General features: G+C 39.5%; 1 protein-coding gene across 15 annotated transcripts in view; it reads left to right on the top strand.

Annotated features, from left to right (window-relative positions):
- Positions 1–15,377, top strand: part of FAM168B (family with sequence similarity 168 member B) — a 108,642-nt gene that overhangs the window by 47,550 nt on the left and 45,715 nt on the right. For 8 of the 15 annotated variants that reach the window (XM_059684381.1, XM_059684376.1, XM_059684375.1 and 5 more), the window contains exons 3-4: positions 1,785–1,868; positions 2,611–2,740. The exons of 3 other annotated variants lie outside the window; for them this stretch is intronic. In XM_059684381.1, the coding sequence (XP_059540364.1) occupies positions 1,803–1,868; positions 2,611–2,740 (196 nt within the window). In that variant the 5' untranslated portion in view covers positions 1,785–1,802. The remainder of the gene's footprint in view (positions 1–1,784; positions 1,869–2,610; positions 2,741–15,377) is intronic. 4 more of the 15 variants (XM_059684377.1, XM_059684385.1, XM_059684378.1 and 1 more) reach the window with 2 other exon arrangements.

Here is a 15,377-nt window from a genome sequence, read left to right on the forward strand (position 1 = left end):
TGTGATTCCAATAGAAATCTCAGCAGAGTTTTTTTAGTACCTTATTAGCCAATTCTCAGATTGATACAGAATCAAAAGACCAAGAACAGCAACCTTAAGTTTGTTCTCTGTATCCATGAATCTGTTTTTGTTTGTTTGTTTTGTTCTTTAGATTTCACATGTAAGTGAAATTATATAAAGATGACATATAGATGGCCAACAGACATATGAAAAGATGCTCAATGTCACTAATCATCAGAGAAATGCAAATTAAAACCACAATGAAATATCACCTCATACCTGACAGAATGGCTGTCATCAATAAATCAACAAACAAGTGTTGGTGTGGATGTGGAGAAAAAGAAACCCTTGTGCATTGTTGGTGGGATTGCAAATTGGTGCAGCCATTATGGAAAACAGTATGGAGGGTCCTCAAAGAATTAAAAATAGAATTACCATTTGGTCCAGCATTCCACTCCTGGGAATATTTCTGAATAAATCCGAAACACTAATTTGAAACTGTATATGTTCCTCTATGTTCACTGCAGCATTATTTACAATAGCCAAGTTTTTTAAGCAACCCAAATGCCCATCAATAGATGATTGGATAAAGAAGAGGTAGTACTATATACAATGGAATATTACTCGGCTATTAAAATAATGAAATCTTACCATTTGCACAACATGAAAGGATCTAGAGCAGCGGTTCTCAACCTGTGGGTTGCGCCCCCTTTGGGGGTCGAACGACCCTTTCACAGGGGTCGCCTAAGACCATCGGAAAACACATATATAATTACATATTGTTTTTGTGATTAATCACTATGCTTTAGTTATGTTCAATTTGTAACAATGAAAATACATCCTGCATATCAGATATTTACATTAAGATTCATAACAGTAGCAAAATTACAGTTATGAAGTAATAACAAAAATAATTTTATGGTTGGAGGTCACCACAACATGAGGAACTGTATTAAAGGGTTGCGGCATTAGGAAGGTTGAGAACCACTGATCTTGAGGGTATTATGCTAAGTGAAATAAGTCAGACAGAGAAAGACAAATTAATGTCTTATTTGCTGTTTCTTTTGTGTTCAGATGAATTATTAGTGGCTGTGGTTTGGTTTTATAAAGGATTACTTGTTAGTATTAATAAATGCAAGGTTGCTTCCAAGTAGGTCATGAGATTGGCTTTTTGCCAGTTCCATGGGTCACTGTTAGAGCCCCTTCAGCACTCAATGCTTTTATAACTCTTATATTATGGAATTAGAATCTAGGATAAAATTGGCAGTTCTCTGACTAGTATATACCTATATGTGTTATTTTGTATTCTAACTTAGTTTCTGCCCAGTTTTTTCCATTGTTGAAAGTTGTAAGTATTTTTTAAAATATGTTTTTATTGATTTTTAGAGAGAGAGAGAGATCAATCCATTGCCTCCCACATGCACCCCAACTAGGGATGGAACCCATAACCTTGACATGTGCTCTAACCTGGAATCAAACCAGTGATCCTTTGGTGTACAGGATGACGCTCTACCAGCTGAGCCACACTGGCCAGGGCAAAAGTTGTAAACATTACTCATTGGTTTAAAATACATGATTAGGATTGTGACCCATCACAATTCTGAGAAAAGGAGAGACAACTAGAGACAAACTGATCAGCTTACATAGTGCTGTTGGGCTGCCTAAGTTAGTCTGGAGTTCTGATGAAGAAGGTAAGAGTGACTGTGCCTGTGGGCACCCTGGTTGTAAAATCATGTTACTTCTTCAAGTGATAACATCAGATTATTCTGTGTGTTTTTCTCCAGCTGGTTTCCCCATGAGCTATGCAGCAGCAGCTCCTGCCTACTCCCCCAACATGTACCCTGGAGCAAATCCTACCTTCCAAACAGGTATGCAGGTTGTATGTGATGGGTGGCAAAAAATGCTTTGTCCATGCAGCTGGGGAGAATATAAGGTGGGTGGATTTTGAGGGGAGTGGTTATAGAATTAGGATTTGGGGTTGATTTCTTGGTTCATAAGATTAGCCTTGTTGATAAGGACAATCAAAGCTTAATTCTTTCATGTAACGCTTTAGATAATGCATTTCTTTTAAAAAACATATTTTATTGATTTCAGAGAGGAAGGGAGAGGGAGAGAGAGATAGAAACATCAATGATGAGAAAGAATTATTGATTGGCTGCCTCCTGCACGCCCCCCAGTGGGGATCGAGCCCGCAACTGGGGCATGTGCCCTTGGCCTGAATCGAACCTGGGACCCTTCAGTCTGCAGCCCGATGCTCTATCCACTGAGCCAAACTGACTAGGGCTAGGTATAGCATTTCTGATGTCCTTTCACAACACAGATCTTCATTCTAAATATAGATTGTTACAGGTAAATAGTTGTACCAGAACATGTATTTATGAAATAGAGTTGATTACAAGGAACTGAAGATCATCTTGCTATGTCAATAGGTGGAATTTCCATGTTACTAACATTTTTAGATATTTAAGGTCATTTTAGTCCTTTGTTTACACCAGCCGTGGGCAAACTATGGCCTGCGGGCCGGATCCGGCCCTTTTGAAATGAATAAAACTATTGAAAAAAAAGACCGTACCCTTTTATGTAATGATGTTTACTTTGAATTTATATTAGTTCACACAAACACTGCATCCATGCTTTTGTTCCGGCCCTCTGGTCCAGTTTAAGAACCCGCTGTGGCCCTCGAGTCAAAAAGTTTGCCCACCCCTGGTTTACAGTGTTAAAAGAAAGTCTTATTTTCTATGTAAGTATTCTATATGGTTTTCAAAGAAAGTCTTATTTTATTTTTTGTGTGGTTTTTGTTGTTGCTATTCTTGTTTCTAAAAGTCTTATTTCCTGTGCATGAGAATCTTTTCACATTTTAAAATTAATGATGAAATTGGAATTAGTTTGGGTCTGAACCTGGTAAAGATAGTTTATTTAGTGGAATTTTTCTCTGCGAGCCTGCACTATGGTGTTGGCTCATTCCAGGCTTTATTTACAGAGACTGGACTTTGTGAATCTGATGCAGCAATGGTGGCCCATGCTCTGACTTGAAGGCTCAGCCTCACTGGTCCACTGGGCGCTTCTTTGTCCTTCGGAACCCCTAGCCTCACACAGTTAACTTTACAGAAGAGAGGACAGCAGTAATATCCTTTTCCCATATTATTTCTATTTTTTAATCATAAAGTTCTTCCTTTTATCCATCTTTTCCTTTTTATTTCCACTCTGACCATCTTTGTTCAGCCAAAGCTCACACTCAGAGATGGCTTCTTCTTTATCAAATAGTTGTTTTTATATTGCCTAGCTTTTATTCACTCTTTTTCTCCTACCTGAACTAGAGAACCTGCTACTTTGCATCTGTCTTTTGGGGGTTGTTATGGACTATCCCTTCCCTGGGGTCAACAGTGTTATTCACTGGATTTTTAGGCCAAATGGCACTACCCATCTCCTTACATAAAATATCTCACCTTTTGGGGAGGTCAGTGGTGCGGGGGGGGGGGGGGGGGGGGACAGGGGGGGAAAGAGACATAAAGTACTACTATTTGTAATACCTTAAACCGGTGGTTCTCAACCTTCCTAATGCCGCGACCCTTTAATACAGTTCCTCATGTTGTGGTGACCTCCAACCATAAAATTATTTTCGCTGCTACTTCATAACCATAATTTTGCTACTGTTATGAATCATAATCTAAATATCTGATATGCAGGATGTATTTAGGCGACCTCTGTGAAAGGGTCGTTTGACCCCCAAAGGGGTCGCGACCCACAGGTTGAGAAACGCTGCATAAAATTAATAAATAAAGATAAAAAAGTCTCACCTTGTTTAACTTTTAAAAAACAACTCTCTTGAGCTATAAATGACGTGGTAAATTGCACATACTGAAAAGTATATAGTTTGGTAACTTATGATCTAATATGTACCACCCTCACAACTCAAAGTAAGCATATCTCTCACCCATAAGTTTTCTGTTGTTGGTCCTTTGTAATCTCACCTAGGCTCTGGGAAATCACCAATCAGTTTTCTCTCATTATAGACCATTTGTATTTTCTAAAATTTTACATATATATATATTTTTAATTCTTTATTAGTTGAGGTATTACAAATGTGTCCTCATCCCCTCCATTAAACCCCCATTCCCCCCCCCCCCGCCCCCCACTCATGCTCTCATCCCCCTGTTGTCCATGGGTTTGGCTTATATGCATGCATACATGTCCTTTGGTTGATCTCTTCCCCTTACCCCCTCCTTCCCCTACTTTCCCTCTGGGGATTGATAGTCTGATCGCTGTTTCTCTGTGTTTGAATCTGTTCCTGTTCATCAGTCTATGTTCTCTATAATCCACAAATGAGTGAGATCATGAGATCATCTTTCTCTGACTGACTTATTTCATTAGCATAATGCTCTCCAGCTCCATCCATGCTGTTGCAAAAGGCAAGAGTTCCTTCTTTTTTACCGCAGCATAGTATTCCATTGTATAGATGTACCATAGTTTTCTAATCCACTCATCTGCTGATGGGCACTTAGGCTGTTTCCAAATCTTAGCTATGGTGAATTGTGCTGCTATGAACATAGGAGTGCATATATCTTTTCTGATTGGTGTTTCTGGTTTCTTGGGATATATTCCTAGAAGTGGGATCACTGGGTCAAATGGGAGTTCCATTTTTAGTTTTTTTGAGGAAGCTCCATACTGTTCTCCATAGTGGCTGCACCAGACTGCATTCCCACCAACAGTGCAGAAGGGTTCCTTTTTCTCCACATCCTCTCCAACACTTGTTGTTTGTTGATTTGTTGATGATAGCCATTCTGACAGGTGTGAGATGGTAACGCATTGCTGTTTTGATTTGCATCTCACATATAATTAGTGACTTAGAGCATGTTTTCATATGTCTTTCGGCCTTCTGTATGTCCTCTTTCAGAAAGTGTCTATCTAGGTCCGTTGCCCATTTTTTGATTGGATTGTTATCTTCCTATTGTTAAGTTTCATGAGTTCCCTGTAAATGTTGGAGATTATACCCTTATCGGTGATATCATTGGCAAATATGTTCTCCCATGTAGTGGGCCTTCTTGTTGTTTTGTTGATGGTTTCCTTTGCTGTGCAAAAGCTTTTTATTTTGATGTAGTCCCATTTGTTTATTTTCTCTTTAGTTTCCATTGCCCTAGGAGCAGTATCAGAGAAGAAATTCCTTCGGCATATGTTTGTGATTTCGCTGCCTGTGGATTCCTCTAGTATTTTTATGGTTTCCCGTCTTACGTTTAAGTCTTTTATTCATTTTGAGTTTATTTTTGTGTATGGTGTGAGTTGGTGGTCTAGTTTCATCTTTTTGCATGTATCTGTCCAATTTTCCCAACACCATTTACTGAAGAGACTGTCTTAACTCCATTGTATGCTCTTGCTTCCTTTGTCGAATATTAATTGGGCGTAGTGGTTTGGGTCAATTTCTGGGTTCTCTATTCTATTCCATTGATCTATATGTCTGTTCTTGTGCCATTACCAGGCTGTTTTAAGAACAGTGGCTTTGTAATACAGTTTGATATCTGGTATTGAGATCCCACCAACTTTATTCTTCTTTCTCAGGATTGCTGCAGCTATTCGAGGTCTTTTTTTATTCCAGATGAATTTTTGGAACGTTCATTCTAGATCTGTGAAATATGCCGGTGGTAATTTAATGGGGATTGCATTGAATCTATAGATTGCTTTGGGTAGTATGGACATTTTGATGATGTTGATTGTACCAATCCATGAACACAGTATCTTCTTCCATCTGTTTATGTCTTCCTCTATCTCTTTTTTCAGTGTCCTGTAGTTTTTCGCATATAAGTCTTTTAACTCCTTAGTTAAGTTTATTCCTAGGTATCTTAATTTTTTTTGGTGCGATGGTAAATGGGATTGCTTTTTTAGTCTCACTTTCTGTAAGTTCACTATTGGTGTAAAGAAATGCCATGGATTTCTTGGCATTAATTTTGTATCCTGCTACATTGCCGAATTCATTTATTAAGACTAATAATTTTTTTATGGAGTCTTTAGGTTTCTCTATGTACAGTATCATGTCATCTGCAAATAAGGACAATTTTACTTCTTCTTTTCCAATTTGGATGCCTTTTATTTCTTCTTCTTGTCTGATCGCAATGGCTAGTACTTCTAGTACTATGTTGAACAGGAGTGGTGAGAGGGGGCATCCCTGTCTTGTTCCTGTTTTTAGGGGGAATGGTTTTAGTTTTTCCCATTGATTATGATGTTGGCTGTGGGTTTGTCATATATGGCTTTTATTATGTTGAGGTATGATCCTTCTGTTCCTACCTTGCTGAGAGTTTTTATCAAGAAAGGTTTTGGATTTTGTCAAAAGCTTTTTCTGTATCAATTGATATGATTTTGTATTTTTTTCAATTTGTTTATGTGATGTATCACGTTTATTGATTTGCGGATATTGTACCATCCTTGCATCCCTGGAATAAATCCTACTTGGTCATGGTGTATTATCTTTCCGATGTACTGCTGGATCTGATTTGCTAGGATTTTGTTGAGGATTTTGGCATCTGTGTTCATGAGGGATATTGGGCTGTAATTCTCTTTCATTGTGTTGTCTTTACCTGGTTTTGGTATTAGGGTGATGATGGCTTCCTAGAATGAGCTTGGAAGTGTTCCTTCCTCTTGAATTTTTTGGAATAGTCTGAGGATGATAGGTTTTAGTTCTTTCTTGAATGTTTAGTAAAACTGCTCTGTGAAGCCATCTGGCCCCAGGCTTTTGTTTGCTGAAAGCTTTTTGATTACTGCTTCAATTTCCTCCATAGTTATTGGCCTATTGAGATTTTTAGCTTCTTCCTGATTACGTTTTGGAAGGTTATATTTTTCTAAGAATATGTCCATTTCCTCCAGGTTGACTAGTTTGTTGTAATAGAGTTGTTCATCGTATTTTTTTAACAATCCTTTGTATTTCTGTGGGGTCTGTTGTTATTTCTCCTCTTTCATTTCTGATTTTGTTTATTTGGGTCCTCTCTCTTTGTTTCTTGGTGAGCCTGGCTAGAGGTTCATTAATCTTGTTTATCCTTTCAAAGAACCAGCTCTTGATGTTGTTGATCTTTTGTATTGTTTTTTTGGTCTCTATGTCTTTTATCTCCGCTCTGATCTTTATTATTTCCTTCCTTCTGCTTACACTGGGCTTTTCTTGTTGCCCTCTTTCTGACTCTTTGAGTTGTAGGGTTAGGTAATTTATTCTCATTTTTCTTGTTTCTTGCAGTAGGCTTGTAGAGCTATGAACTTCCCTCTCAAGATTGCTTTCGCTGTGTCCCATAGTTTTTGGATTGTTGTGTTTTCAGTGTCGTTTGTTGCCATAATGTTTTTTATTTCTTCTTTGATCTTTCTGGTAACCCAGTCATTGTTTAATAGCGTGCTATTTAGTCTCCATGTGTGCCGGGAGCCGGTCCATCCTTGCTGTTTCAAGGGACCTGGCATATATGGCATACAGTTCTTAATATGTTTGCTCACCTTCTTGACGCTGTGTTTTAACCAAGGTCACCTCTCCTAGAAAGGTTGTTTCTCCAGGTAGGAATTTTTCCCTGAAGTCAGGGAGGGGATGCCTCTCCTAGAAAGGTTGTTTCCCCAGGTAGGAATTTTTCCCTGAAGTCAGGGAGGGGATGAAACTCCTTAACTAAGTGCCAGGCAGGTAGTTAATCACTACAAACAATCATGCTTAAGCTACATAATCTTTACTCCCTGGAATGGAGATAAGAAACGCCCTAACCTTTGTAATACAGATTGATAGGATTGAATCAACTGGTATAAATACAGATGTAACAAGACAGCAAGAGACAGAACTCAGAACACAGAACTAAGGACACAGGGCTTGGAAGACAGGACCAAGAGAGACAGAGCCTAGGCACAGAACCTACACAGAACGTTCTCTAGAGACAGAAGAACTTCGCTGGCGAGACCATGCCGGAGGATCCTGGACAGGGACTGGCCTCGGAGCCTGGAGGCGGAGCCTGGCGAGAGAGCATGGCAGGGGATCCTGGACTGAACCTGACTGCGGAGATTGGCAGGAGAGCCTGACTAGAACCTGGTGACCGAACCTGGCTGGAGATCTCAGACAGAACCTGGCTGGAGAACCTAGCGAGGGAACATGGCCACAGAACCTGGCTGGAGATCCGAAGCAGAACCTCTCTGGAGATCCAGACCAGAACTTGGCTGGAGATCCTGGCTAGAGATCCTGGCTAGGCTGCTGATCAACTGAACACTGTCTCCTTGTCCTTCCTTCTTCGCCGACTCCGTCCACGCCTTTGGGGACCCCTGGACCCGCTGGGGCTGGACCACGGCACATGTGTTTGATTTTTTGGATTGTTTTTATTGTAGTTGATTTTCAGTTTTATGCTATTGTGGTCTGAGAAGATGTTTGATATGATTTCAATCTTCTTGAATTTGAAGAGACTTTGCCTGTGACCTTTGAAAATGACTGATGTTCACTTGAGGAGAATGTATATTCTGTGGCTTTGGGGTGAAATGTTCTGAAGATGTCAATTAATTCCATCTGATCTAGTGAGTCATTTAGGATTGATGTTTCTTTGCTGAGTTTCTGTTTAGAGGATTTGTCCAGTGGAGATAATGGGGTGTTAAGGTCCCCTACTATGATTGTATTGCTGTCAATCTCTCCCTTGATCTCCTCCAGAAGATTTCTTATGTATTTGGGTGCTTCTATATTGGGTGCTTATACGTTTACTAGAGTTATTTCTTCTTGTTGGATTGCTCCCTTTACTATTATGAAGTGGCCTCCCTTATCTCTTTTTATGTCCTTCACTTTGAGATCTAATTTGTCAGATTTAAGTATTGCTACCCCAGCTTTTTTTTCACTTCCATTCGCCTGAAAAGACTTTTTCCATCCCTTCACCATCAGCCTGTGTGTCTTTTTTTCTGAGGTGGGTTTCCTGTAGACAGCAGATATATGAGTCACGTTTTCTTAGCCATTCAGTTACCCTATGTCTTTTGATTGGAGCATTTAATCCATTTACATTTAAAGTTATTATTGATAGATACTTGTTTGTCGCCATTTTTATTCTTTACCCCTGTGTACCTTCTTCGTTTCCTATTTTTTCTTTTTACAGCAGACCCTTTAGCATTTCTTGCATTGCTGGTTTGGTGGTAATAAACTCCCTCAGTCCTTTTTTGTCTGTGAAGCTCCTGATTTCACCCTCAATTTTGATTGATAGCCTTGCTGGGTACAGTATTCTTGGATTCAGACCCTTCCCTTTCATGACTTTGTATATTTCATTCCATTCCCTTCTGTTCTGATGTGTTTCTGTTGAGAAATCAGTCGCTAGTCTGATGGGGCATCCTTTGTAGGTAACGTTCTGTCTCTCTCTGGCTGCTTTTAAGATTCTTGCTTTGTCGTTGGTGTCTGCCAATTTAATTATAATGTGTCTTGGCATCGGTCTTTTGGAGTTCATTTTTTTTGGTACTCTGTGAGCTTCTTGGATTTGTGTGAGCTTTTTCTTCCCTTTATCCGGGAAGTTTCCTGTCATTATTTCTTCAAACAGGTTTTCTATTCCTTGCTTAGTTTCCTCTCCCTCTGGCACCCCTATTATTCGGATGTTGTTTCATTTCGTGTTGTCCCAGAGTTCTCTTAGGCTCTCCTCCTGCTTTTTAATTATTTTTTCTAGAAGCTGCTCTGCTTGGGTATTTTTTTCTACATTGTCTTCTAGCTCACTAATGTGGTCCTCTGCTTCTTCTAGTCTACTGTTGATGATTTCTATTGAGTTCTTTATAGCAGTGATGTCATTTTTAATTTCTTCTTGGTTGTTCTTCATTTCCTATTGGTTCTTACTCATATGGTTGAATTTGTCTTCCATTCTTTTCATCCACCTTATGGCCATTTCTCTGAATTCTTTCTCTGACAGGTTGCTTGCCTCCATTGCCTCCATTTCGTTTACTTCCTTTTCTGGTGATGCCCGTTTTTCTTTCATACGCAGGCTGCTTTTTTGTTTCACCATGATCTCTCTTCTCCAGGTGTTTGGTTATGTAGTTTATCTCTCTGCTGCGTTGATTTAAAGGCACAAAATACAACACAACAAGGCACAGCGTACAAGGCACTAAACACAAATGTATTCATGATATTAATAACCCCAAATAAAGATGACCACCCGAGCAAAGAGAATTAGGGGAGAAGGAAGAAAGAAGAGAAAAAGATAAAAGAGAAAAAAAAGGAAAAAAAGAGTGCAAAAATGAAATTGGGACAAGGGAGAGAAGAAAAGAAAAAGTAAGAGAAAAAAGAGAGAGAATGAAATAGAAGAGGGGAAGAGACTATATGGGGAGAAAACTCCAATAGAACTGCCACTAATCCCAACCAATTTCAGCAATAGATCTCTGGAGATGAATGCAAAGTACAAATAACCTATCAAGCGAGGTGAGGGAAAACCGAAGCACAAAAATAACCAGAGGAAAAAAAAACCAACAGAAAAAAAAAAAGCAAAAGCAAATCAATCTCACAAACAAGCATTAAAAAAACCCAATATACTCAACAATCAAGCAAACAATAACAAAACGGCAGAGGGAAAAAAGATTTGGATAGTGAACAAAGATAGGAGAGAGGTGTATATGGATTTAGAGCAGGGGATTGGAAATTAGATATGTAAGTAGGGTGAAATTTAGACAGCGGGTCAAAAGAAGGAATAAGAAAAATCTAAGGCTAAAGTTGAGGTAGAGAAAAATGATGCTAAAGGAACAATGAAAATAGAATGTAGAACACTAATCCCAAAATAAAATAAAGAGAAAATAAAATGACATTTTAAAAAATGGTAAAATGGTAGTAATAATACTGGTTAAAAATAAAAATGTAGTGCCGAAACCGGTTTGGCTCAGTGGATAGAGCATCGGCCTGCGGACTGAAAGGTCCCAGGTTCAATTCCGGTCAAGGGCATGTACCTGGGTTGCGGGCACATCCCCAGTAGGAGATGTGCAGGAGGCAGCTGATTGATGTTCCTCTCTCATCGATGTTTCTAACTCTCTATCTCTCTCTCTTCCTCTCTGTAAAAAATCAATACAATATATTTTTAAAAAATGTAGTAATTAAAAGGGTAAAATCAGGTGATGAAAACAGAAAAAAAAATTGGTTTTTTTAATTAAAAGGTGAAAAAAGCATAAAAAAATAAAAATGTGCAGTAGTGAAGGTCCTTCAGTTCTTCTTCTCTTCTGAGAGAACATCAGTGTGTGAGAGAGAAACATCAGTTGGTTGCCTCCTTTACATTCCTGGACCGGGGATCAAATCTGCAACCTAGGTAAGGGTCCTGACCAGGAATTGAACTCTCAACCTTTTAGTATACGGGATGACTCTCCAACTGATTAAGCCATCAGGCCAGGGCTAGAAGGTAATGATTTTTATCCTTTATTTTGTTAATGTGTATCACAATGATTTGCAGAAATTGAACCATTTTTGCATCTCTGGAATAAGTCTCACATGACCATGCATATTATTCTTTTAATGTATTGTTTTATTCAGTTTGCTAATATTTTGTTGTGGATTTTTGTATCTATTTTTTATCAGAATAATATTATTTGTTAGTGTTTTTATCTGTTTTTGATATCAATATAATATTGACCTTGTAACATGAGTTTGGAAGCATTCCCTCCTCTTTAATTTTTTGGAAGTGTTTGAGGAGGATGGGTATTTAATGTTTTTTGAATGTTTGGTAGAATTCACCAGTGAGCCCATATCTGGTCCTGGACTCTTGGTTTTTGATTACTGTTTCAATCACCATACTGGTGATTGGTTTATTTAGATTCTCTGTTTCTTCATGATTCAATTTTGGAAGGTTGTGTGATTCATTTTTTTCTAGATTATCCAATTTGTTGTCATATTGCTGTTCATTTATTTAATTTTAAAATATGCTTTTATTGATTTTTTTAGAGAGAGTGGAAGAGAAAGGGATAGATAAATAGAAACATAGCTGAGAGAGATACATCATCAATCGGCTGCCTCCTACACGGCCCCTACTAGAGAATGAGCCCACAACCTGGGCATGTGCCGTGACTAGGAATCAAACCAGTGGCCTCTTAGTTCATGGTTCAACACTCAACCACTGAGCTGGCACAAATTGTTGCTTTTTGATATTGAGTTTGTTACCAGGTTGAAGTAGCTGTAGTTATTTAGAATGCTTTTTGTTTTTTCTTAACCTTTATACTGTAATTGTCTAACAACCTTTTCTGATATTGAATCACAAACTTCTGATTCTGTTTTCTTATCACCTTACTCAGAGTTTTGGGTACTTGTGCTTTCCATTTTAGGTAGAAGAGCTCCTTCCTTTAAGCATTTCTTGCAAGGCAAATCTAGTGGTTATGAACTCCCTCAGCTTTTGTTTATCTGGGAAAGACTTCACTTCTTTTTCATATCTAAAGGATAACTTTGCTTGATAGAGTATTCTTGACTAACATTTTGTATCTTTTAGTATTTTAAATGTCATTTCACTCTCCTGGCCTATAGGGTTTGTTAACGTAAAAAAAACCATTGAAACCTGTAAAGAATTTTTTTGAGTTTATTTGAGCCAAACTGTCGACATATGCCGGGAAGCAGAACCTCAACGAATTGAGATAGTGCTCCAGAGAATGGCAGGGTTACATCTGTATTTATACATGAAATTCATTGGTGACAGATTTAAGGAGGTGGGATTAATTGAAGCGGGGGGGGGGGGGACACACCTCTGTGATAGGATAAAAAGTAAAATGATGGACACATACTTAGGTGGGTGCAGGAACATTAACATGATAATGAAGGAATTCGTAGTATCTGTCCTGGCGCCCAGAACATTTGGTTGTGCCCCAGGGGCTCCAGAAAAAAGGAAGTTACAAGTTACCCAGACATTTCAAGGGTATGTTATCTTAGAGGCAAAAAGGCAAATTGGGCTCAGTAAGGATCAAAGTTGATCTTGTCAGTGAAGATACTGGCCTAGGCCATAACTGCCCACCATAACTGCTTTTAGTTAAGGTTTAATTTCAGACCATTCTTTGTGGTTACTTTAGGTCTCCGAGTCTGCAAAACTGCCATGCAGGCCTCTCCTGAGCTTGTCAGGTCAGCATGTGGCCCCTTTCGTCCACAGGTTTCATCAGCTGATAGCCTGATGGTGGTACATTTGTAGGTTACCATCTTTTATTCTCTGGCTGCCTTTAAAATTTTTTATCATTGACTTTTGACAGTTTTGAGGTGTCTTGGAGAAGGTTTTGTTTGCATTGAGATATTTAGGTGTTCTCTTAGTTTCATGGACTTTGTATATTGAATTCCTACCTCAGTTGTGGAAAGTTCTCATCTATTATTTCTCTAAATAAGCTCTCTGCTTCTTTCTCCCTCTTTATCCTTCTGGAATACCCATTTTCATTTTGTTGCCCTTTCTAATGGAGTTGGATAGTTCTCATAGAGTTCTTCATTTTTGAAAAAAATCATAGTTCTCGCTACTCATCTGCCTGAATTATTTATAGATTTCTATCTGCCAGCTCACAATTCTCTCTTCTATATGATCTACTCTGGAGCTCCCACAATTCTCTATTCCATATGATCTGCTATATTTCCAAAGCATTCATCATCTCATTTATTGAGTTCTTCAGCTGCAGAATTTCTGTTTAGGTCTTTGTTAATTTACTTATTCTGCTTATTAATTTTATTATTGAACCCATTGATCTGAATTTCTGAGTTTTCATGTAGTTTCTTCACATTGCCTATTTTGAATTCTCTCTCAGTTAGATCACAATCTTCTATGACTTTAAGTGTGGTTTTGGGAGAATTATTATTTTCTTTATCTGCTACCATGTAACTGAAAGATCAGACGGAGGCCTAAAACCAGGACTACAGGCTTTATTAGAGGAGAAGCACCTGCCGGGCTGCCTCACAAGGGGAAGACAGCAACACGTGCAGGGGTGGGCACCCCTTTTGAGGGGCGGAATGGGAAGGGGTGGGGGGCTTAGTGTACTCGGCGCACACTGATTGGTGGCTTACTGCATTTTCCATATAGGACAAGGGCTTAGGGTATTTGGCAGGTGTTGATTGGTGGTCCAATGTATAGTCCATATAAGGTACCTGGTTAGTCACTCAGGTATTTCTGGGCTGCAGGTTACATCATACCCCGCCCACCAGTTGGGGGAAGGGAGGATCTATCATTCCAGGCTTTTGGTAATAGTAAAAAAAAAAAATTGAGAGTCCGGGCAAGGTCAGGGGGCGAAGGTCTGTCTTCCATAGCTACTTCCTGCTGAGAGGGGACGTTGTCAGGGGCATCTGCCCGGGGTCTCAAAGATTCCGGTGACATAGGTGTTTCTAGGTTCTGAGTTCAAGGCCAGATAGATTTCTTCCACCTTCTGGTTGGCGAACGCCTGGATTCTGTTCTGCAAGAAACTAGTGAAACAGCGCATGAGACAGGGGCCAAAGAGCAAGATTAAAAGAATAAATACCAGTGGGCCTAATAGTGGGAGGAGCCATGGTATAAGTGAGCCAAAGATGTCTTATCCCCCTTCTAGCTGGTTACGTCGTCTTTGGTCAATCCTGTCCCGGAGGGATTTAATGTGATCTTTGACAATTCCTGATTCATTTACAAAGTAGCAGCATTCTTCCCCAAGAAAGACACAGATACCTCCTTTTTCAACTGTCAAGAGATCTAAAGCATGCCGGTTCTGTAGGGCTACCGCTGCTAAGGAGTCTACCTGCCTTTGAAGGGATTCAAGGGAATTGCTAATGATGGAGATATCTTCTGAAAATTCAGCAGACAGTTTGTGGTAGAAATGAACAGAGGAGGAAATGCCTCCTATGCCTGTTTCTACTGCAGTGAGGACTCCCGTACCCACTAAGAGGGGGACAAGGGCCGCCCTTTTGTGGCGAGACCTGAGAAGACCAAGAGAAGATTCGAGTTCTCCCTCTGTTCTGATAGAAAGGTTGGGAGTTAGGAAGACATAAAGGCAGAGCGAGTGTGACAGGTCCCGGGGGACACAGGTGTAGGCTATAGTCCCACAGAGGAGAAAAATACCCGGTGGAGGGCAGGCTAAAGGAGGGGGTAAATTTATAGATTGTGTACAGTAGTAAGGTGCTGGAGTAGTTGAGGTAGTGGTTTGAGACGTATTTGTTAAACAGGTAGTGTTTTTCCATATTAAAGAGAGAGATGTTGTATAGGGTGCATTGAAGTCTGGTATAGGTAAGAGTTAAGTTAGTGGTCCAATAGGTTGGGATTGGAGTGGCTATGATGAGGGTTCGAGCCAGTGACAGACAAATCCAGCAGGATGTAGAGAAGGAGGGATTGATGTTAGAGAATAGAAAGTTGTGTTGAGGAGGGTGGGCAAAGGAGTAGGTCCAGGGTTTGCAGGGCGAGCGAGAATGTCCTTTAGTGAGGGAGGGATCGGTTGGGATTAATAAAGACAATTATAGTAGAATTGATGACTCCCTC

This window comes from Myotis daubentonii, chromosome 2 (assembly GCF_963259705.1).
Source record: "Myotis daubentonii chromosome 2, mMyoDau2.1, whole genome shotgun sequence".
NCBI lineage: Eukaryota > Metazoa > Chordata > Mammalia > Chiroptera > Vespertilionidae > Myotis > Myotis daubentonii.